Genomic DNA, 24,787 nt, shown 5'->3' with positions numbered 1-24,787 from the left:
TCAACCTAATATCTTCTATTTTCTTTTCGAAATAGTCCAGAAAGTCCTGTGCTGAAAAAGGAGAACGACCAACAGGTGGCTGTCCATGAATAAGAAATGCCACCGTATCAAACAAGAACTTTGAGTTATGCTTGTTTTTGTTGATCAATTCAGAATAATACGCCTGCTTCGTAGCCAATAAAGCATGCCATAATATCCCATAATGACAATGTGGAGGAAAAAAAAGTTTTTAGGTTTTTATAAATTTATAAAAAAAAAAAGAAACTAAGAGGTCACATGTACATAAGTATTCACAGCCTTTGCCATCAAGCTCAAAATTGAGCTCAGGTGCATCCTGTTTCCACTGATTATTCTTGATGTTTCTGCAGCTTAATTAGAGGCCACCTTGGGTAAATTCAGTTGACTGGACATAATTTTGAAAGGCACACACCTGTCTGCATATAAGGTCCCACAGTTGACAGTGTATGTCAGAAAACAAACCAAGCATGAAGGCAAAGGAATTGTCTGTAGACGTCCAAGACAAGGTTGTCTTGAGGCAGAAATCTGGGGAAGGGTATAGAAACATTTCTGCTGCTGTGAAGGTCCCAATGAGCACAATGACCTCCATCATCCATAAATGGAAGACGTTCGGATCCACCAGGACTCTTCCTCGCTCTCTGCCCATATAAATCGGGGGAGAAGAGCCTTAGTCAGAGAGGTGACCAAGAACCCGCTGGTCACTCTGTCACTCTGAGTTCCAGCATTCCTCAGTGGAGAGAGGAGAACCTTCCAGAAGGACAAGCATCTCTGCAGCTATCCACCAATCAGGTCTGTGTGGTAAAGTGTCCAGACAGAAGCCACTCCTTAGTAAAAGGCACATGGCAGCATGCCTGGAGTTTGCCAGAAAGCACCCGAAGGACTCTCAGATCATGAGAAACAAAATTCTGTTTGAGACAAAGATTGAACTCTTTGCCGTGAATGCCAGGTGTCACGCTTGGAGGAAGCCACCAGGCACCATACATGCAATGAAGCATGGTGGTGGTAACATCATGGTGTGGGGATGTTTTTCAGTGGCAGGATCTGGGAGACTAGTCAGGATTGAGGGAAAGATGAATGCAGCAATGTACAGAGACATCCTGGATGAAAACCTGCTCCAGAGCGCTCTTGACCTCAGACTGGGGCAACGGTTCATCTTTCAGTAGGACAATGATGCACACAGCCAAGTTATCAAAGGAGTGGCTTCAGGACAACTCTGTGAAAGTCCTTGAGTGGCCCAGCCAGAGCCCAGACCTGAATCTAATTGAACATCTCTGGAGAGATCGGAGAATGGCTGTGCACCTACGCTCCTCATCCAACCTGATGGAGACTGAGAGGTGCTGCAAAGAGGAATGGACAAAACTGCCCAAAGATACATGCACCAAGATTTGTGGCATCATATTCAAGAAGATCTGAGGCTGTAATTGCTGCCAGAGGTGCATCAACAAAGTCTTGAGGAAAGGCAGTGTATACGTATTGGAGAGGTGATGGTCTAGTGGTTAAGCATTGGGCTTGAGACCAGAGGATCCTCTGGTTCAAATCCCAGCTTGACTGGAAAAACACTAAGGGCCCTTGGGCGAAGTCCTTAAGCCCCTAGTTGCTCCTGGTGTGTAGTGGGCGCCTTGCGTGGCAGCAGCCTGACATCCGGGTGAATGTGAGACACTGATGTGTAAAGCGCTTTGAGCGTCTGATGCAGATGGAAAAGCGCTATATAGATGCAGTCCATTTTACTTATGCACATGTGATTTCTTAGTTTTTTTATTTTTAATAAATTTGGAAAAAAAAAACTTTCATGTTGTCATTATGGGGTGTTGTGAGTAGAAATTTGAGGGGGGAAAATGAATTTAGTCCATTTTGGAATAAGACTGTAACCTAAAAAATGTGGACAAAATGAAGCGCTGTGAATACTTTCCAGATACCCTGCATATATTTTACAGTAGAATTCATTATAGCAAAGTTGTTTGAGTGAAAATCAAGAGCCCAGAAATAAATTGCATAGAGTCTGCAGTGATCTTGTGTTCTGATCATCACACTTCTGCAACCAAAGCATGTTCATCATTTTAATAGTCTGAGTGATATTCATTATTTTTGCTATAATTTTTCTTTCTTCATTGTTTGTTTTTTGTGAAGTTGCAAGCTTTTATTTTCAAGGAACTTGTGTGTCCACATGACTTGTTTCACATCTGCGTCACATTGTTCCACGCTTCAGCTTAGCTGCTGCTCGCTTTCCAAGATTGTTCCAGGTGATTGGCAGAGTATATGAATAATTAATCTCTGAAACTCTGGGTTGAGTCAGGTTCAAACTGCTGCTCTGTTTCAGCTACTCCAACAAACTGGAATGCCAGTAAGGCAGAGCTGTCTCTCAAAAACACATTCATTATTGCTGGACTCACACTGGTTGGAGAGAGAGGCTTAAACTGGCTGCAAAGAGGAGACCAACACGTTTTCATTTCCTGCCCAGTCATGCAGTGCAGTCTTGATACTGACAAACACAAACAAGGTATGTACTGGGAGCATCTTAAGGACATATTTTGATGTTTGGGTGGAAATAAATTTGTAGCTCTGCTTTCACACTTGTAGCTTGAGAGGAAATGCAGAACGTTAGGGTCTACTCGAGGCGCTCATCCACATGTCAAATGAAATCAGTCGAGATCTCACACTGCAAAATATTACATAAACAACTCCCCACATCCTCCTGTCTCACAAGGCTGAGATCTAATCAATTTCAACACCTCTGCTAAGTTGTAATACACCAGTTATTCCAAATAAGCTTGAGACGAAAGCCTGCACGGCATTGTGCGTGACTTACCAGACTCGTGACTGGTTCTCCCTTCAACATCATGTTGGATAAAGTTCATGTGAAGTTCAGTCTCTTTCTAGTCACAAGCACCAGATATGTGTTACAGAAAACGCTGTTTTGGCAAAAGGTATTTAAACACATAGTTCCTGCATGTGTAGAAATGGTGATGCGATGGAGATGAAGGCGTTCAAACAAATATGAAGCACCCAAATCTCTGCCAGTTTAATGCTGTAAATTATTATTATTGTTAAATGTTTACTAAAGCAAGAGGTTTTTAATTTCCTGTGGCTCTAATGTCAAACTGTTAGTCTCGTCTGATGAAATGTGAGTGTAGGGTAAGGAGTTGGGTTACTAATTGCAGCCCTGGGTTTGATTCCCGGTCATACTAACTGTATTTGTCCTCGCTCTGGGTTTCACGCATCACTAAGCAATGAAAACAAGGAATATTTACCTGTCTCCGGAATGAAAAGGTGTTATATGTTTTGTGTAATATTTAAAAATAAATTACTTAGTAGTTATATTAAAATGAAATACAAGCCTTATGAGAAAATTAAAAAGATAAGCCTTTGTCAAAATCATGAATGTAAAACAATAGGAAAGAAATGGAAAGCTGATTGAAGTTTATAACTTCAAATTCTTTTTCAAAAAGATGAGGGTGTCTGTATAGTCTGAGAGTGTAACAGTAATAACCTGATTTATAAGCCTTTCAGGATAATTACATTAGTCCTACCCACTTGTCTGAATTCATTCAGATCAGTGGTCTTGGCGAACAGATGCTCGAAAAAAGTCTGGCTTACTGTTTTCCGGAGCTGAGTAGTCCACCTCAGCTTCAAGAGTGATACTCTAAGTGGGCTCACGACTGCACAGGGAAGAGGTGACAGACACTTTGTCCTCAAAACATGATGTTTTTCAGAGAGATTTTTTTTTGTGTATGTGTGTTTGAACCCAGAAGTTTACTTAGCCTGCAGCAAGCTGTCTGTAGCAGAACACAATTCTGTCTTTAACAGGCTGCATTTATGATTTCATAATGTGAACCCTCAGCTGCATTTTCTCCACTCATACTCGGATTTTGTTGCAACTGCATTGAAATTAAAGCACTTATCACTTTGACAGCAAGTCAACATGACACAAAATCAGTTATATAAACTTTGGTATTAATACATAGTTCACATGCATGCAAAACTTTTTGGGATGTTCCGTGTGGATCACGGATCAATTATGAGCATTTAACACCACTAGTTCTTGCACATGACACTTCCTTCATCTGCATTTTCTCAGTCCATCCAGCTGCAAATGTATACTGACTTTGCTTGGGAAAGTAACCCGCGAGCCACGGCATCCTGTCCAGGGGTAATCCACTTCATGCTATGGAATCCAGGGATAAGTACAGGTACTAACTAGCACTATATATGGTTTGCTACTCTTGATGAATGTTGACCCAGGCAACCCTTAGTCAGCACAAGATTGAATTAGGACAGCCTTAGGATTTTTACCTGCTGGTTTGTGGCCACTAACTTGAAAATTGCTAGCCAGATTTACTGGCCACTCTCAACCTGTAAGCGGAAAAAACTTTGCCCCTCAGCATTAAATGGAAAGCCATTGCACATGCATGTTCAGAGCAGCTACCTTTCCACCAGAGGCACAGGATATTCTGCAATTACTACTTGAGAAATTAAATAAATGAATTTGTACAGTATTTGATCAACCTTCTTCCCCTTCACAAGTGGACCAGCGGAAATATGCATTCCTTAATATAAACATCTTTTTAAGCTTGCTGGCCCACTGTTTGTAGACTGAATTGGCGATAAACCAACAAAATTGCCCACAGGTCCAAAATGAATTTAGTCACTCCGAAATAAAAAACCTTGTTGAATATTTGCTAACTGTACTTGCACTAAAGTGATGTGATTAATTGATGTCAAACCGATTCTTGTCATTGCATCACAATCCTAACAACAAAACCTTGAGGAAAAATGTTGGTATGCAAAATGTCATAAGAGAACATATACTCCACTTGGCAACAAGGAAATAAAGAAGTTGTTCCTGCAGACAAGGTCAAAGCTTTGTTTACAAGGATGTCCATATGTCATTATGAACTCTTGATTCCCTCAGGAGCTGCTTTAATCAATATTGGCAGTCTCTCTATTATCAAATCACCCTCGCTGGTTTGCGCCGAGTGCATTGCCAATATTGGATTAGTGCCTCAAAGGAAAAAAAACAGTCTGTTGATGGGAAATTGGTGTTATAAGGACACACTGTGTCCCTTTTCTTATTAGAGTCACCATAGAAGATACAGTGATAAACAAGGCAGGCCAAGTCATTTTAAGGAGTTTAATTTTAACTGAGTGCAGCATTGCTTGTGGGCAAATTTGTTAAAATGATTTTGGAAACCTTGAAGACTTGCCTTCCTTACATGTTCTCATCAGCTGCTAAATCTCACCTTTATGTTGTTGGCTTTCATGTTTTACTCCTGTCTTCTCCAGCCTCTCTCATCCATGCATTTCTTTCTTTTCCTGTCTGTGTCCTGTATGGGATGTTATTCGGCCTCCTGGTATGTGCAGTGACCACCCTATTTACCCTACCCACCCATCATCCCCATACTGCTGGGGTAAGTCCTTACCTCCTCTTTGGAAGTATTGCCATCTCTGCCTCTCTTTCTTACCCTGATGACTCTGGTCACCCTTTCACCTTCCTTATCTGGCAAAAGGTTTGGGCCATTTAACAGCAAGATTCATTGTTGAAAACTGCAGATTAGTCATAACACATAGTTAGAATGCAGGAAAGACGATATATAATTTTTTTTAACCACACACATAAGTATACTCAAGAAAAATAGTCAGTAAAGAATAGCTTTGACTGTTGTTGCACAGACAGGAAGTTCACTCACTGAATGATTCTCTCTTCAGTTTTGTTACAATAGAGGCTTTAGTTGGCAGTAAAATGTGACTTTGACTAAACTAGGGCAATCAAATAACGCATTTGAAATGTTTCCTCGTGCCTTTTCGTTATGGAAGATTTAGAAAATTGAATTTGCTGTTGTGCACTGCAGCTGATGTAGTTAAAACAATAAATGTCCCATTTCCTTTTAAAATGGATATTTGTTACTACTGTTCTTCTTTTTGTTACTTTCTTTCATGTATGTAATGTAAATGTTCTCCGTAAATGATACCTAGTTCATTGTATCATTGCCGCTCACTTGATATCATCAATGCAATACCTATAAAGCCGCCGTATAAAAACAGTCATCACTGACTTGTGAATTAGAAATGTGTTTAAGGAAGTGATACAGATACGAGACAGTTCATGCTTGTTTTTGAAAGATGTCATACCCTTTTCTTCTGCTTCTTCTTATCCATCTTATTCCACAAAAGTAAGGATAGGTCTTGGTTTTTTTTGTTTTTTTTTTAATTAACATTTTCATTTTATATGAACAAAACCAAAAGGGCACACTCACACACAACCCCCCACCCCATCCCCCAGACACAAAAGAGAGGGAAAAAAAAAAGACTGCCAGGTTTAACATGGATATATGCAGTGGTGGGCACAGCTAACCAGAAAGTTAGCTTTGATAACCCTTAATCAGATAACTGAAAAGTTATCTTTTATGACGATAAACTGCTAAAAAAAAAAGTATCTTTATTACAGATAACCGATAACTTTTGGTATTGATTCAGACGCGGCCACTAGGGATGTGAATTGTAGAACAACTCACGATTCAATTTGGTTCCGATTCTTGGGGTGACGATTCGATTCAGAATCGATTTTCGATTGAAAGAGCTCTGAGAAATAGTTATATTACTTAGAAAATGTTTATGTTTAAGAAAATGCAGCTTTACAAGGTTAATCAAGTGATTCTACTTATCTGCTTTGCTCATTCAGAGTTGGCTGGCAGTTTAGCGAACTGCTGGTCAGTAGTCAGCACATACTGCTGCTCCACTTCTTTTAGCTCCGGGTGATGGCGTAGCATGTGGGCTTGCGGATTTGAAGTGTTTCCAGAGTACTTGACTTTCATTTCGCAGATTTGCACACTGCATAAGTCATGTCAAGCTCCTTCTTACGCAGCAAATAATAAAATCCAAAATGTGCCCAAACATTTGCCTTCAGCAAAGACGGTGCTGGCTGAATTAGCTCTTCATCCACCATGCTAAGCTGCAGGTCATGAATGTTTGAAGCACACCGGACCCTCCTCTTGCGGGGACGCTGTAGTACTGTGGCCGCTGCCTGACAAACAGTACACACAGCAAGTAAGCAAGATCTTCTTGGACATTTTGGATCGATTCAGAATCTTAATAAATAAGAATCGCGATTCGGACGTGAATCTATTTATTTATTTATTTATTTCTGGCACCCCTAGCGGCCACATCAGATTACACTGTTGGTTTCTGATAAACCAGTTTCACTTTAAGCGCCACAGGGGCTGCTGGGTAAATTCAAGGATCACAAACACACAAGAACGCACGAAAAATGAATGAATAAAAAATAAACCCAAAATGCTGGTATTATATACACAAACTAAAAAGCTGCTACTTTTTTCACACGTTTTGAACCCTGCGGCTTAAACAATTGAAATACGCCCATTACTGCATTGATTAGCAGAGTAAAAGACACGTAATAAATATAAATTCTTACCTGTTAGTTTCAGTGGGATTCACCTAATAAAAAAAATAGTCGTCCTGAGATTATCCAAAACGGTCTAAACGGTGAAAAAACATCCCTCTGTACACAGATGTGCCATGAGAGCTCCTCTCTCCCACCGAGTCTTGGCGATACTGTCAGCCACAAAAAAATAAAATAAAATAATGTTAAAATTAGTCCAAGTGTATGATAATACTTCTTCTTCTTTCAGATCCAGTGGCAGACGGCACCAACTTAAGGTGCATTTACCACCACCTACCTTAAAAAACCTTAACTCCTGGCAGCCATAGTCATTTGTTTAGATGCGATGAAGTAATCTAGTGTCCTTTAGGTATTTAAATAATTCTTTTTGCACGGTGTGTGTGATGGGTTTTGCAGCAGATTTCCAAGGGACAAGGGGCGGTAACACTGTAACGTCCAAAGTGAACCTGAACTACACTACCCACGGTGCTCCCTGCGTTGACCGGCCAATCATGTCTTGCGCTTAATGATGACGTCATCAGCAAGCGACAGCCAGTCTGCTATAAATAAACACACAACAGATGGACTAAAATGTTTGATTTTAGGGTTTACAAACGTTTTTAACCGTTCAACTTGGCCGGGCCCATAATTCACAAGCACCCTAAGGCTAAAAGTAGCTTTTAGTGATGTTGTTCTAAGAAAAATCTAGAATTCCTCAAAGTCTAAGATATTCTTAGAATTTTTCCCTTGGTAGAGAAAAGTTATTCACAAAGCGTTATATGCCTTAAGGTTTTTAAAAAAAGCTGTTAAGAAATGTAAAAGTGTCTTAAATAGACAAGACTGTGGAAAGACAGAGAGGAAGGAGAGACATTCTCCGTATACAACCCCTGGCAAAAATTATGGAATCACCGGCCTCGGAGGATGTTCATTCAGTTGTTTAATTTGTAGAAAAAAGCAAATCACAGACATGACACAAAACTAAAGTCATTTCAAATGGCAACTTTCTGGCTTTAAGAAACACTATAAGAAATCAAGAAAAAAAATTGTGGCAGTCAGTAACGGTTACTTTTTTAGACCAAGCAGAGGGAAAAAAAATATGGACTCACTCAATTCTGAGGAATAAATTATGGAATCACCCTGTAAATTTTCATCCCCAAAACTAACACCTGCATCAAATCAGATCTGCTCGTTATGGATTATCAAACTCTTAAAAGAGGGTAAATCATCACGCAATGTTGCAAAAGATGTTGGTTGTTCACAGTCAGCTGTGTCTAAACTCTGGACCAAATGCAAACAACATGGGAAGGTTGTTAAAGGCAAACATACTGGTAGACCAAGAAAGACATCAAAGCGTTAAGACAGAAAACTTAAAGCAATATGTCTCAAAAATCGAAAATGCACAACAAAACAAATGAGGAACGAATGGGAGGAAACTGGAGTCAACGTCTGTGACCGAACTGTAAGAAACCGCCTAAAGGAAATAGGATTTACATACAGAAAAGCTAAACGAAAGCCATCGTTAACACCTAAACAGAAAAAAAACAAGGTTACAATGGGCTAAGGAAAAGCAATCGTGGACTGTGGATGACTGGATGAAAGTCATATTCAGTGATGAATCTCGAATCTGCATTGGGCAAGGTGATGATGCTGGAACTTTGTTTGGTGCCGTTCCAATGAGATTTATAAAGATGACTGCCTGAAGAGAACATGTAAATTTCCACAGTCATTGATGATATGGGGCTGCATGTCAGGTAAAGGCACTGGGGAGATGGCTGTCATTACATCATCAATAAATGCACAAGTTTACGTTGATATTTTGGACACTTTTCTTATCCCATCAATTGAAAGGATGTTTGGGGATAATGAAATCATTTTTCAAGATGATTATGCATCTTGCCATAGAGCAAAAACTGTGAAAACATTCCTTGCAAAAAGACACATAGGGTGAATGTCATGGCCTGCAAATAGTCCGGATCTTAATCCAATTGAAAATCTTTGGAAGTTGAAGAAAATGGTCCATGACAAGGCTCCAACCTGCAAAGCTGATCTGGCAACAGCAATTAGAGAAAGTTGGAGCCAGATTGATGAAGAGTACTGTTTGTCACTCATTAAGTCCATGCCTCAGAGACTGCAAGCTGTTATAAAAGCCAGAGGTGGTGCAACAAAATACTAGTGATGTGTTGGAGCGTTCTTTTGTTTTTCATGATTCCATAATTTTTTCCTCAAAATTGAATGATTCCATATTTTTTTTCCCTCTGCTTTGTCTAAAAAAGTAACCGTTACTGTCTGCCACAATTTTTTTTTTTCCTGATTTCTTATAGTGTTTCTTAAAGCCAAAAAATTGCCATTTGAAATGACTTTAGTTTTGTGTCATGTCTGTGATCTGCTTTTTTTCTACAAAATTAAACAACTGAATGAACATCCTCCGAGGCCTGGTGATTCCATAATTTTTGCCAGGGGTTTTATGTTGAATGGCACTGATTCAGTAACATGCTACTGGCTCGATCATGCAGGGATAATGTTTGTGGTTGACATAATCAGGAATGAGCTTACTTTTCCCACCCAGCTTAGTAATGTAATGATGCCTGACATGAATGTCATCACAACATTGCGATACCTGGCTATGGGAAAAATGCAAACTGCATGTAAATTCTCGGACACTCACACAGTTATTATATGCAGTCTCTGCTCTCGCTTTGGATTGCAGCATGTACCAGTGCTTCTCACACACATCGTTTGTGTGCAATTACCAGCATGGAGAGTAAACATAACAATAAGCTAATCAATGTAATAATCGGCATGTGAATGAGGTACGTTCAAACATTTTGAAGCTGTGTAACAATTCATTTAATTTTGCTGAGTTTCATCATCATGTCATTTAATTATTTTCACGATTACACATTTCTTAATGCAGTTCAGGTTATATGATCGGTTGATTTTATTGTCCATTCATAACTAGGAGCATGTCACGCATTTGTGTTTGGCTTTCCCTTGTTATGACAACCAAACACAGCTCTTAGAAGACTGTGTCATATCTAGGGGTCAACCCTGCTTCCTCACAAAGATAAAAGTTTCTGTCCACTCCTTGTGCAAAATTGCTCTCATACACTTCCTGGATCACTCTTAGGCTAAGATGCCTTGCTTGGACTCTTTCGGCTAAGTTGGGAGCTCTCTGAGAGGACTCTAATACCCCCGTCACACAGTGTGGCGTTGGAATTATGAATAACTACTTTTACTTCGCACATCCGAAAAGTGTCGGATTTCAGTTCCAAAACATTCTGACAGCCATCTGCGGAAGTCGACTGGTCATAAGTGTGACGCACCTGTTCAAAACTCTCCGGGCGTCGTCGGGATGGAACACCAATACGACAGCATTAACTGATTAACTGATTCCATCTGCTCAAAGTGATATTAATCAGTAAAATCACCTGGTGGAGTCAGCGGCTGCAAAGAAAACCTGCACCCTCATGGCTTTTTCTGGAACAGGTTGCCTACCCATGTCCTAAAGTATGTAGCAGGTATGATGTGGAAATGTTTGCCCAGCACATGACATAAGCATGTACAGTGGGGTAAAAAAGTATTTAGTCAGTCCCTGATTGATCAAGTTCTCCTACTTAGAAAGATGAGGGAGGTCTGTAATTTTCAACATAGGTATTCAACTGTGAGAGACAAAATGAGAAAATAAATCCAGGAAATCACATTGTAGGATTTTTAAAGAATTTATTTGTAAATTATGATGGAAAATAAGTATTTCGTCAGTAATAAAACTTAACTCAATACTTTGTAACATAATCTTTGTTAGCAATGACAGAGGTCAAATGTTTCCTGTAAGTCTTCACCAGGTTTGCACACACTGTAGCTGGTATTTTGGCCCATTCCTCCATGCAGATCTCCTCTAGAGCAGTGATGTTTTGGGGCTGTCGCTGGGCAACATGGACTTTCAACTCCCTCAACAAATTTTCTATGGGGTTGAGGTCTGGAGACTGGCTTGGCCACTCCAGGTCCTTGAAATGCTTTTTATGGAGCCACTCCTTCATTGCCTGAGCAGTGTGTTTGGGATCTTTGTCATGCTGGAAGGCCCAGCCACGTTGCATCTTCAATGCTGTCACTGATGGAAGGAGGTTTTGGCTTAAAATCTCACGATACATGGCCCCCTTCATTATTCCCTTAACACGGATCAGTCGTCCTGTCTTCTTTGCAGAAAAACAGCCCCAAAGCATGATGTTTCCACCCCCATGCTTCACAGTAGATATCGTGTTCTTGGAATGCAACTCAGCATTCTTCCTCCAATATGATGAGTTGAGTTTTTACCAAAATGTTCTACTTTTGTTTGATCTGACCACATGATATTCTCCCAGTGCTCTTCTGGATCATCCATATGCTCTCTGGCAAACTTCAGATGGGCCTGGACACGTACTGGCTTAAGCAGGGGGACACGCTTGGCACTGCAGGATTTGAGTCCCTCTCTGCGTAGTGTGTAGCCTTTGTTACTTTGGTCCCAGCTCTCTGCAGGTCATTCATCAGGTCCCTCCGTGTAGTTCTGGGATTTTTGTTCACCGTTTTCATGATCATTTTGACCCCACGGGATGACATCTTGCGTGGAGCCTCAGATCGAGGGAGATTATCAATGGTCTTGTATGTCTTCCATTTTCTTACACTTGCTCCCACAGTTGATTTATTCACACCAACCTGCTTGACTATTGTAGATGCACTCTTCCCAGCCTGGTGCACATCTACAATTTTCTTCCTGGTGTTCTTCGACAACTCAACCAGGCATTTTCATCCACGCAGCTGGGTATCTTCTCTTTTTCAGAGCATTCTCTGTAAACCCTAGAGATGGTTGTGCATGAAAATCCCAGTAGACCAGCAGTTTCTGAAATGCTCAGATCAGCCAGTCTGTCACCATCAAACCATGCTGCATTCAAAATGAATTAAATCCCCTTTCTTCCCCGTTCTGATGCCCAGTTTGAACTTCAGCAAGTCGTCTTCACCACTTCTAGATGTCTAAATGCATTGAGATGCTGCCATGTCATTGACTGATTAGCTGTATGTCTTAATAAGCAGTTGAGCACTGGCGCTAATAAAGCCGGTGAGTGTATAATCTTGTAATCAGTGTCTTTTTGTACCTTAAGGAGTAGGGCGACAGCCTGATGGGGATTTGATCAGCAGGTGATCTGCTGCGTGTCAGACAGCAGACGTGGCTTTCTGTTTGGCTGAATTTCAGCTATTATGCCACACTCTTCTTGTTCTTCTCATCTTGCGTGACCAAAATATGGTCACAAGAAAAGATGTGTTGCCTGTATCATGTCAAAATGAGCACAGCATGCAGGAATCGACCAGAGTCTGGCATGTTTGAGTGTTAAGATATTTTGATGCGGCAATATTTTGCAGATTGTTCTCATTTTTTTTAAATGGACCAGAGCAGTGCATAAATCAGCACAGCTGTCTGTTAATGTGGGTGGAGCAGCAGAATTTCTGCACTCGATTGATCGCTACGCTTGAGTCAGTCTATACATGGCCGAGATCGATAAATTGCTTGAGCTTTTTATTGATTGTCCCACCACTATTGTAAGAGCTTTAGAACATCTACCTGATATTCTAAGTTGTCTTTGGTTCTAAAATCAAAATGTTTTCAATGTAATGCAAATCCAAATGAATTGCCCCGGTCCAATAATTTCCGAAGACACTAACCTTTTCAGTGGAGGGAAAAAATCATATGTTGTGTGTGTGTGTGTGTGTGTGTGTGTGTGTGTGTGTGTGTGTGTGTGTGTGTGTGTGTGTAGGTGAAGTATTGAGACTATTTCTTAATGGAGTAATTTATGACAAGTACAAATTTAGATTACTGATCATTGATATAAATGTACAGGTTTTGTGAGCCTGTGGGAACTGTACCTTCATTTGCAACAACAAGGAGAATCATCTAGTTTCTCTAGCTTGTGTATTGATCTTCCTCTTTGTATTCCTCTTTGGTATTCTTTGGCTTTGTGGTATAGACCAGTGATTTTCAACCTTTTTTGAGCCACGGCACCCTTTTTATATTTACAAAATCCTGCGGCACACCACTGTCATGTGTCACGTGTCACACACCACTAACTCGACTGTCTCTACACGGTGCGTTAGCACGTTAGCAAGACGTGCGGTACAGATATGACGTAACATAGTATACTATAGTCATGGAGCTGTATATAAGAACTAGAGAGCGCAGTCCCATTGCTGCACAGTAAACGAAAACGTCCCTTCATGACGTCTCCTAACCGGCTGTTAATGCATTTTCAATGGAGATTCGCGACTGAACACACTCAGAAAAATGCTTGCAAAATACGTGTTAAAATGCCATTTTGTCCTGGATATCGAGCCAGTAAAATTAAATTACATTAAATTATGTCAGGAAAGCATTAAACTTACTCTGACACACACACATTCTCAAATATTAGTGTTGAAAGTTACACGGATCTGTGCTGTTAAGCTACGCTGCTCGGCTGAGCTGCTGCTGCTGTGTTCAACGCAGCGCGGCTCCTAAAACCATTACAATACTTTTATATATATTATATTTTTACACAATTATCCTTTATTGACCGAATTTCATTCATGAAGTCAGTGGTGTGTGTGTGCACATCTCTGTGTGTGTGGCAGCACAGCGCGCGTCATTAATCTCATTATTTTAAGGTGCAAAAAAACCCCAAAAAAACCTCCCAGTCTTGTCCAACAATTTTTAGTCACTAACGACAAGAATTTTAACTAGACATTGGTCTAGCAGTGGAAAATATCAACTAGACATAAGTGAAAATAATGATCCGTGTCATCGGGCGACACAAGTACGGCAGGAGACATACAGCTGTTTATCATCCAAATATCACGGACAAAGTGACAACAATAACCAAAACCACTTACTTATGGAATGAATTACTGAATACTTATGAATTGTCTCCCTTGTTCCTCCGTTTGTGACTTTGCCAACATGCGCAGCTTTCCGGCATATTCCACCTCTTTCTTGACGAGACTAAGTGAACTTCTATGCACACAAATCACTAACTTGCCCGGAATTAAAATGGCGATCACGCCTCCTTGTCGGCACACAGCTCAGCGCTACTGCGCGCTTTGCTGCCATCTACTGGAATAAAAGAGCATTACACCATCTGCCACACTATTACAGCAAATACACCCGATAATGGTGATATTTGATAATTGCCCACGGCATCCCTGACGATCAATCACGGCACCCCGGTTGAGAATCACTGGTATAGACACACAGCAGTGTCTAACAGTCAGGGGGCAGCCATGCCTGAATGAATCCGATCAGGAGTGTTGGATTAACAGAAGCAGCCAGCGATGTGGTGCAAAAGAGAGCAGCATAGTTACTTAGAGAATCACACATCTTCCAGGAACGTTTTAACACACTACCCTGGAGCCAGTAATACAGTTAAAAGCAGTCAGGTGACTTGTCTCAAGAAAGTACCCATTGCCTTGCCAGCACGAGTTGTAAAAGATTCCCATTCTTTGATGAGATGTGTTTTATAGGATTGTCTGTCTAAAACAGCTATCACATGTCAGAGGGAAAACACTGTGTAATCTGTTTGCTTAGGACTGTTGGTGCATCTTGGTTTCTTGTGTTAGTACTTGTGATTCCAGTAATTCTCTGTGTTGAGATGAAAATAAATGATTTATGTCTTAATTTAAGGGAAGGTAACTAAAGTGATACTGGAGCTTTCCTTCCACATGTCACTTGTGGTTATTAGGAAATTAAATGATAAACTACAAACATGTACATCATCAGACTGACACACTTTCAAAGCGGGAGTAATTTGGGGGAAGGGCCATTTTTTAATCTTTGTGAATGCTTGTAATGCTCTGTGATTCACTTTGCCGCTTCTTGCTTCTCATCTGTGTCGTCTTCTCATCAGGTCAGCCTCCAGAGTCTTGAGGATTTCCTCTGTCTCTTTCACTACCTGCAGCATCACTCCAGTTGTAACACCAAAGATGCACTGAAGTTCTGGTAGGTGTCATCAATTTTAACTGCTGCCACAGGAACCTTATAGGAATATTTATTGCACTAAGACTAGAAAACAGTTTATAATGTCATGAAATACAACATACAACATAATCAAAGGTTGCTATATGTAGTGTTGAATCAACAGCTCTTTAAATGTCTTAAAGAGAAAAATTTCACCTGCACAATTTAGAGATCCACAGACATAAATCAAAAATGCTTAAATTAAAAAAAACAATGTTGTTGTCATATGGTTTGTGTTTGATGAATGCAGACTCACTCACCAGGGTTTAGAAAAGTGTATGTTCATTCAGGACTTGGTCTTTATGTTTGAAATTCAAGAAAAGCCTCCACTCCCACAGCTGAACATATGACACTATGTGCCCTCAACTCTGTGGGGTCCAAGAGCATTTTCTAAAATTTTTTCATACCTTCAGTAATTTCCCTTTTAAGGTAGTCTTATGACTCTTATGACTTATAATGCCCATGTGTTGCCTATCAAAAAGTTCAGAACAGTCTCAGCATTCTGAGTGTGAGACTTATATTTGTCTAGAATACTTTGTAAAATATATAATTTGGCTGTAATGATGAAACTATGAAATGTGTTTTTAGACATGCTTCAAGTCATTATTATTGATATGGATGAACTGTTTTTGTGGTTGAAATGGGTTTACCAAAGTCTCAAGGTCACAAAAGTAGTGTCATATAAAAAAGATTTTAAAACTGTATAAGAAATTTTAAAAATTAAATATGCTCCTTGCAGTGCAGCAGTGCCACCCCCTGGGAAATACACAGAAGAGATCTGGAACATTCCAAAACAGTATATTTGTAAAATATTATCATATCATTGGCTGCTGTCTGCTGCTCTAGTTAAACAATTCCTTTTTGAATTAATAAAATCAATTTGTGATGAAAACCAATGTCAGAAATGTCCATTGCTGCCTTGAAAAAAAAATTAACAATGGCTGTACCATTCCTGGGAAAATAAATCCCTCCAATTATTTTTCCACAGTGATTTTCTTTGTGTGTAGGACTAAATAAAAATAAGTGTTGTCAGGCCGACGGGGCTATTCTTTCAGAGTTTGAGCATGTGCTGGCATATTTCAATGAGGATGTCCACTCACAGACACTGCAGTCAGAGTGCAATCTCCCACAGGACAGAGAACATGACTTTTTCTGGCCTTAGTTAAACATCACCTAGAGGAGAGATGTATTTTACACCTGAGAATTTGTATATTCAGGACGTGGTGGAATGTAGTCTCTGTGGTGTTCCATTACTAATCTATTTCTAGAATTATGCCAAAAAGTACGCTTAGATGCGCCAGTGCATCCATTGACCTCTAAGGGTTAACCAGCTTTTTACATATGAAATACCTGTCTGCTCAACATTTTCTCTGTAGGACATCATAGCAGTTATCCTTATGCACAAATGCACCTTTTTGTAGCATCATAATAGTAGCCAAATGGGCCAGCATGGACCCGCATGCACCCTTTCCTATAAATTTAGTATCATTTAGAAAGCTTTGGATGTCTAAATTCAAAAAATAACTGGTCCCAGTAAAAATACTGGGACTGCATGGAGTTAACATTTTACTCAGATTATGTTTCGGACGCGGTCGGAGCACCGACCCAGCGTTTGAAAGGACCCAGCATAAAATAAGCAGAGCACGGTTCAAAAGATGACAGAATTTAATAAACATAACAATGTGCAGTGCTAAACAACCAAAAAGTCCGCGGTCTGGTGAGGTGGAAACATGGCGCGCTCTCAACAGCGCAAATGGTCCAGAGCCACAGCAGTTCGGACCCAGGGACCCCGCCGACACCCCCCAGGTGGCCGCGACAAACCAAGTCTGTGAAGAAAGAAAATATGAGGTGAGTCCAACTCCACACAGAGAGACACAACTCAAAGGTGCACGCAATCAGCAAACACTTCCTGGCTTAAATCTATACATCAGCTTCTTACCCTGCAGGCACGGAACAACTCAGTTCAAATCTCCACTGCAGCAGAAGCTGATTAGACAATTAGCATAACGTGACAGCTCACTAACACAAGGTGTGAGGGACACCAAATCCACTGTCATTACTTCATAAAAGTCACCAAAAACCGAATTACCTCAGGAAGTGTGCTGAAGAGCGTGAAACCTCACCCAATCCTCCTTCACAGACTGTGGCGTCAAACCTGGAGCGGTCTCTGCGTCCGTGATGATGAGATTGTTCTCCTGACGTCGATCTCACACGTCTGCTCACAAGGTCGAGTCTCTGGCAATCACACACTGTGCATTCAAGGTTTAAATGCAGCAATCTCTGATTAAGACAAAATACACTACAGCTGTGAGTCCTGATGACCTGCATGTGAAAACAAGCCTCAGGTGTTCAGGGTGAGGTCCTAATGCTCAGCCACTCAGTCCTGAATGCATACCACCTGGTGGGAGAAACAGAAAACAAAAACCAAGCCAGCCAAACACCCCAGCCCACAACAGTACCCCACCCTCACGGGAAGCCTCCCGGTGACCACACGGACCTGGGCCAGAAAAAACAAAGCCCCCCCTCCAGGGACCATGGCTGGAATGTGGCTGGGAACAAAAACACCTCCTGCAGCTTCAGTTCGGCTCCTTGTGCTGACGATCCAGCTGGGAAAGGCACCGTCTCCAGGAGCTGTGCGTTACTGTGCTCTGACGACAGCTCCATCATCAGCTGCTCCACCTGCAATGTTAATTTCTTCATGCAGTCATTGATCATCTCAATGTTGAGCCTCTCCAGCTCTTCCCTCAGCTTGATAACGCACGCTTCCAGCGCCTCTTCTCTGTCAACAGGGAACTCCGTGCCGAGGACCATCACTCTCATACTGGAAGCTCATCCTTTCCACCCTGAGCCTGTCTGCAGCAGACTGCTCCGCAGCTGACACTCCAGTGCAGAGACATCCTTTGTTGACTTTAATGGTCTTGCCCTCTGTTTCATTTAGCAAACCTGTTAGAGTCTCCACCTTTGCGTTCATTCCTGTTGACTCATGCTTTAGTTGTTCACTTTGCATAATTTTGGCCAGGAGTTCTTGAACCTGTGCACTCAGCCTTCTTCCGACTGTGTGTTAAAGTCTGCTTAGTCATAAACAAAAAAAAGACAAACACAAACAACCATACCAACCCCCCCTCCCCAGAGGACCGTCCCATCAAACCCCAGGAAGAGGAGAAAAGAAAAAACACAACCCAAACTTAAGCTTGCAAAAAAAAAAAAAACGCTAACCCCCCCCCCCCCCCCCCCCCGGACGACATGTAGGGACCAACACCCCCCAGAGGACATCCCGCCAGCTCCAGGAGTAATACCCACAGCCGAGGTCCCTCTGGGATCCAAAGTCACCCACGGGGGCTCCCAGCGCCTCCCAGAGGACCGTTCCATCAAACCCCAGGAGACGCCCCCCCATGACTAACAGACCCATCCCCGGCCGACTACGGCTAGATGGACCCACAGTCCTTTCCCCCCCAGAGGACACCACAGTCACACCCTGAGGGCGGAAACTGGGAAAAAAAAAACATGCAAACAAAACAACAACCCCAACCCCACCCCCTCAGCGCAGTGGAGACTGGAAGTACGTCCAGTGTCACCAACCACGACTATACCCCAAAAGTCAACCGGGAGGAGTGGAACAGCGGTAATGGCGTACGGCACAAGACGGCGCCACCCCTCCGACTTTTAAACCAGCCACCAGCTGCGGGTATATTCCACTGCCCCTAACCTCAGCTACGCCGATGGCATACGGCTCAAAGGCGCGCTGAAGCCGGAGGTGGAACAGGGAATCAACAAAAAAAAAAACACCCCGAACCTGGGAAATGCCCAGCACAACCAAACTGCACCACCCCAGCAACGCCGACAACCTACGGCTCACACGGCTGGGGCCAGAGGAGAAGACAGGGAAGTTAAAAAAAAAAAAAAAAAAAAAAAAATTTTTTAATAAAACTAGGGCTGATACAGATACGAGGAGCATGATACAGGGCGTGACACATAGACATGTAATAAGCTATTTATCACATATTACAACAAAAATAAAGAACAAGAACCCTATAATTATCGTCAACTCCGTTTAATAACAACGCATTTACTCACTATACCAACAACGTTCATTCAACACTTAATAAATAGCATAACACAGTAGGTTTGATCTATATAATCATCAAAATAGTTAAAGAAAGAAAGGACGCTCGGTGCGCCGCGCTCCGAGCTGCGACGACGCGACACAAGCCACCGGACCATTTCTAAACGGATGGCTCTGTGGATACGAGACCGTCGTGTGCTCTTTCTCTGGTTATCACAAGAGCTGGACATCAGCCATTTTCTGGCAGATTTCACTTTTAACAAGAGATTTTGTCATGGAAAGCCGCGCGGAGGCTTCGTCACGACCGATTCGCTTTGGAAGCGAGACAAAGGAACACCTCCGTTTCGCCGTGTCAGAGGACAAGTTTGGACATGTCTATCTCGGCTTTCAATGCTTACCAGTCCAGTAAGTATCAGTGAAATTGTGGAGAGCTGGACATGTCCAAACTTGTCCTCTGACACGCCGAAACGGAGGTGTTCTTTTGTCTCGCTTCCAAAGCGAATCGGTCTTTACGCGCGACGCCTCCGCGCGGCTTTCCATGACAAAATCTCTTGTTAAAAGTGAAATCTGCCGGAAAATGGCTGATGTCCAGCTCTTGTGATAACCAGAGAAAGAGCACACGACGGTCTCGTATCCATAGAGCCATCCGTTTAGAAATGGTCCGGTGGCTTGTGCCACATCGTCGCAGCTCGGAGCGCGACGCGCCGAGTGTCCTTAAAGGGGTCCTTAAAGCTGTAGTAACAGACCTTATTCTCTGTGAAGCCCGTAAAATTTTCACCGAAAGCCAGATAAATTTTTTGAATGGTTTCCAGGTGCCAGTCTCTAACAGTTTCTGAAAAAATTCTGTTGGGAAAAAAAGTCCTTTTCATTCCGCCATTTCCAGACAATGAAAATCCGACGAGGGGGCAGGACCACTCCTTCCCAAGGCGTGCTCACAGGCGAATGACGTCACCGACAGGCGTGGAAAAACTCACGCATGCGCACGAGGGTTCCCTCCATGAGAAGTGGAGGTGGACATGTCACTCTCGCTGGTGATCGGTCCATGAGCAGGAGTTAATGGACTTTATTTTATGTGCTGTCGTGAGAGAACTTGAGGAGGTGAAAGCAAAGCGGAGCTGCATCCAGCGGTCGCATGCGAGATCTGTCTGTGAGGAGCGGATGGTGGACATGTTCTCTCAATGGCAAACCATCCATGAGGAGTGAGTGTGGACATGTTCTAGTCACTGGCAATCTGTCCATGAGGAGTTGATGAATGTAGACGCTTGGCAGGCCCGCTTCTTTTTCCATGGTTTTGAAGCTTCACTGCCAGCAAAGTCCAGCAGGATGAATAAAATCTATCAATGCAGGTATGTGGGGTGAAAAAAGGATTTTTTGCCCCACTGTAGGATTGTTTACAATTACTGAGGCATGGTGTACAGTGACGCAGTATTTTGTACATACAGTAGTGGAGTGTTGTGTAGACTGGTGTGGAACACTGCGTCTGTACTCAATACTGACAGTCCATGAAAAAATTAAACATGTCAATTTCACAGACCCCTTTGTGTCCCTCAGTGTATTGCCACATAGGGCTGGTTAAACTTGGCGTAGTGCTGCATAGCTCGGCGTAGTCGGTACGCTGCATTATGCAACTCTACATTGGCCCCGGTGTGAAAGGGGCTTTAGAGATTTACCTACACCACCAAAATTGGATGGAGGTTCCAGTTTTATTCCTGTTTGTCCATCTTCCAGATATCAGTCAGAAATCAAGTGCCAAAAAGCAATAACAAACTGTGCATAGCAAAGATAAGCAATGTTTTGTGAAAATTATCTGAAAAAACCCTGACAACACCACAAAAAAACGTTGATTCAAGTGCATGAACTAAATACATACTCCTGACATTTGATCACATCCAATTAAGCTCATGAAAAGCCACTTCTATCAGGACTTGGACCTTGAAATTTTTTCAAAGGTAAAAATATGTGGAATTGGAAAGTAGTAGTGGTGAAGGTTTGTGTTCTATGAGTGCGGGGTTCTAGTCGAACTTAATTTACGTGGTGTGAAATTCTTCAAATGTAGGTTTTTCTGCACAAAAAGAGCATCTCTGCTTTTTCACAGTCTGTTCGGCTTCTCTCTACATCTCTTGCATCACAGGCAAAGTTGAACAACCATTGTATTATGGCTGATGCACAGGTACACATAATACTGCATAAGCAATCAGATGGGTCTGGTTGCATTTCTGGTATCCTTTACCTCAGGGGTAGGCAACCTGTTCCAGAAAGAGCCATTTCACATTAACAGTTAATCAGTGAAATCACCTGGTGGAGTCAGTGGCTGCAAAGAAAACCTGCACCCTCATGGCTCTTTCTGGAACAGGTTGCCTACCCCTGCTTTACCTCATGCAATGTGAGCGGGTTCTAAATTCAAGACACATGAATGATGAAATGCATCACAAACTGCCTCTTCAGTATCTGTTTCCTCGCTCAGGTTGCCAGCCATTGCCTGTCATAAAACTTGAAAAATGTTTCTGCAGGCATAATCGTGCATCTTTACAATTTCACCAATACAACTACATGCAGCACTTTGTGGACGCAACCATATGTGGTAACATTTTTTATTTAGTCTCAAAGGTTATGTTTCAATCAGGTTTATTCTCGACATCTTGTTGAAATGGCATTTCAACTTTATTCACAACTTTCTGACAATCTTGAAATGCTAAAAAAATCCTTAATAAAAGTTCAATTTTAATTTCAAGAATTCAGCTTTATTCTCAAAAAACTGTAAAATACAAAAAGGGGGGACACACTCATTCATTCATTTTCATTAATTTTCTATTTATCCTGGTCTCTGTTGCAGTGGTTGAGTGGCAGCTCAACCCACAATTTCCTATCCTCTGCCAAGTCTTCTAACTCTTCCTGTGAGATCCCAATCCAGCTGGGAAATATGATCTCTCCAGTGTGTCCTGGGTCTTCCCCATTGTGTTCCCCAGGGCCTTCTCCCAGTTGGGCATACCTGGTCCCTAGGGAGACGACCAGGGGGCATCCTCACTAGATGCCTGAACCACCTTGGCTGTCTCCTTTTGATTTGAAGAAGCAGTGGTTCTACTCCATCTCTCCTGAATATTCAAGCTTCTCACCTTGTCCCTGAGTGAAAGCCCAGATAGTTTGTGGAGGAATCTCATTTCCTCCAGTTGTATCTGCCACCTCATTACCTAATGTTCATTCAGTACTTTAATGTTTGCCACAAGCCCCTTGGCGGCCCCCTGTGCTCCCATGGTGCCAGCAGAGTTCTGGCGATTCACAGCGCATGTAAACAATGACAAAGTGAGAATGTGGATGGCATTGATCCAGCGAGTTCATGGTCGACTATGATGATGACACGTTCTCCCAAGTTTATGTCCCAGAGTTATCTAGAGGTGTAGCACCTGTGATGGACTTCTTCCCTGACCTGATGTTATGTTATTGTCCATACTTCACAACATTTGCTTACACTGTGCCCTGAACCAGAACTCTGCTGAAACCGACCTCTCACGTGAGTCATAGACCACGAGACAGTACGAGATTCACAATTGCGAAACAGCGAATGATCGTGGGTGAGGATAACAGTGTAAACTGACTGGTAAATTGAGCCTCATCTTCTGGTACAACTTTTGCTCCTCTTTTTTCCTCGACCCTTTATTGGTCCTAATATTCCATGGTGACTGAATAATAAACACAAAGTAGAAGTAAAAATCTGCACCTGTGGGCTAGTTATTGCTCTGGGCTTATACCAGGGAAACACGTACAGATTCTGACCACCATAGGGTAGAAAATTAAGTACCTTGAAATATGTAATATACCATTTTAAATGGGCTATGTGGATTATTACCTGTGAAGTACCAGAGTTAATACCTGCTTAGTGTGGCAACACAGCTGAATCAATATTCAGATCACCTTGCCGCGGGTAAAAAAAAAAAAAATAAATTTTGAAGATTCTTGGACCACTTTGACTAGACTACTTCTTTAAAACTAATACTCTTCCAATGGCATGTCCGTATTTCTGGTCCAACACGAGATATGCAAAAATGTGATGTACACAAAAACGTGACATACAGCAAGTGAGAAAGATTTGTTGGAACTGTTGGCTACTGTTTGAAGTGTTCAAACCAAGATGTAATGTGAGTACTAAACAACAGTGCACTCTAACTCATGGCATAGTTCCAGGCTGGTTCTGTAACAACTGGAATTCTATAGGGCGTGGCATACATAAATCGTGAGGTACCATGTCCATGTATCGTTAATGGACCTGGTATCAAATACATCAAAGAAATAGCTGACTATATAGTAACTAAATCTTAACTATACATTAACTAGTGACATTCCATAAATGGCTGCCCTGCATCATTGGTATGTCATCTCTGTTCCCATGCAACAAGCTTCAGTGAAACCTTAATGCTGTGAGGGAATTCAGCCATTAATGCATGCAAAACTCTGTGGCTGTAGTTGGAATAAAAAAGAGGATGTAATGTAGAATGTAAAAAATATTGGTTTATGCACAATTTTATAAATTTCTAAAGAATTCACCATCTTTATAGTACTTTGTTTAACATTTCATGAATACATCTTCAAAAATCCCCCACATTACAGTACTGAAACTTGTTGGAAGTCGATACACACAACGATACAACTAATAATGTTTGATTACAGAAGATTGCTACTGGACCATGAAGGCTTGCCATTTTACCCAAAGGCAGTTCCCTCACCATGTGACATCACATGCTTCCATGTGATACACTGATCTGCTGCAAATGTGGAAAGCCTCCATTTGAAATTCCAATTTAATGGAATTTGTGCTGCAGAACAGAAAATTCAGTCAGCAGTCGTGTGTGGTGGTATGCAGATACAGGCAGCAGAACTGCAGCCTAGCTGGGATCATGCACAACGTGACAGGAAGAAAACTGTTTTATAATCTTTAACATTTGGTAAGTTAGTGATCATTTGATGTCACAGAGGGTCAGCTCAACCTTTTCTTTTTCTTTTCTTTTCTTTATAATTACTTTGGATATGTAATCTTGGTGGTGTTAATTGAACCCCCAAAACCCTTTCTTGTGACTATATTAGGAAATACTGTATTACAGGAACTTTATCTTTTTTTGTTTCTAAGATGAGTTGCTTGAAATTATGTTCTAGTTCCCTGATACTCCAAACCATTTGCAGATACCTTATCCATACCTGGCAAAGCTAAGAAGTAAAGAAGCATTCTCGATGGCCTGGAGGAGGTGAACATGGTTGTTGTGATGCTGGACATAGACCTTCCACTGCCATACCGAGGGTCGTGTGGGGGGGG

The 24,787-nt window shown here is 41.8% G+C and overlaps 1 protein-coding gene across 1 annotated transcript in view; it reads left to right on the top strand.

Annotated features, from left to right (window-relative positions):
• The window catches only part of lyst (lysosomal trafficking regulator), a 143,913-nt gene that overhangs the window by 17,196 nt on the left and 101,930 nt on the right, over window positions 1-24,787 (top strand). Inside the window, 3 exon segments of the mRNA XM_034184385.1 lie at window positions 5,360-5,423; window positions 15,313-15,404; window positions 21,996-22,066. Of these exon segments, the coding sequence (XP_034040276.1) occupies window positions 5,360-5,423; window positions 15,313-15,404; window positions 21,996-22,066 (227 nt within the window).

The sequence above is a fragment of the Thalassophryne amazonica genome, chromosome 13 (genome assembly GCF_902500255.1).
Source record: "Thalassophryne amazonica chromosome 13, fThaAma1.1, whole genome shotgun sequence".
NCBI classification, from domain to species: Eukaryota; Metazoa; Chordata; class Actinopteri; order Batrachoidiformes; family Batrachoididae; genus Thalassophryne; species Thalassophryne amazonica.
This window is presented reverse-complemented; position numbering and strand designations above follow the sequence as displayed.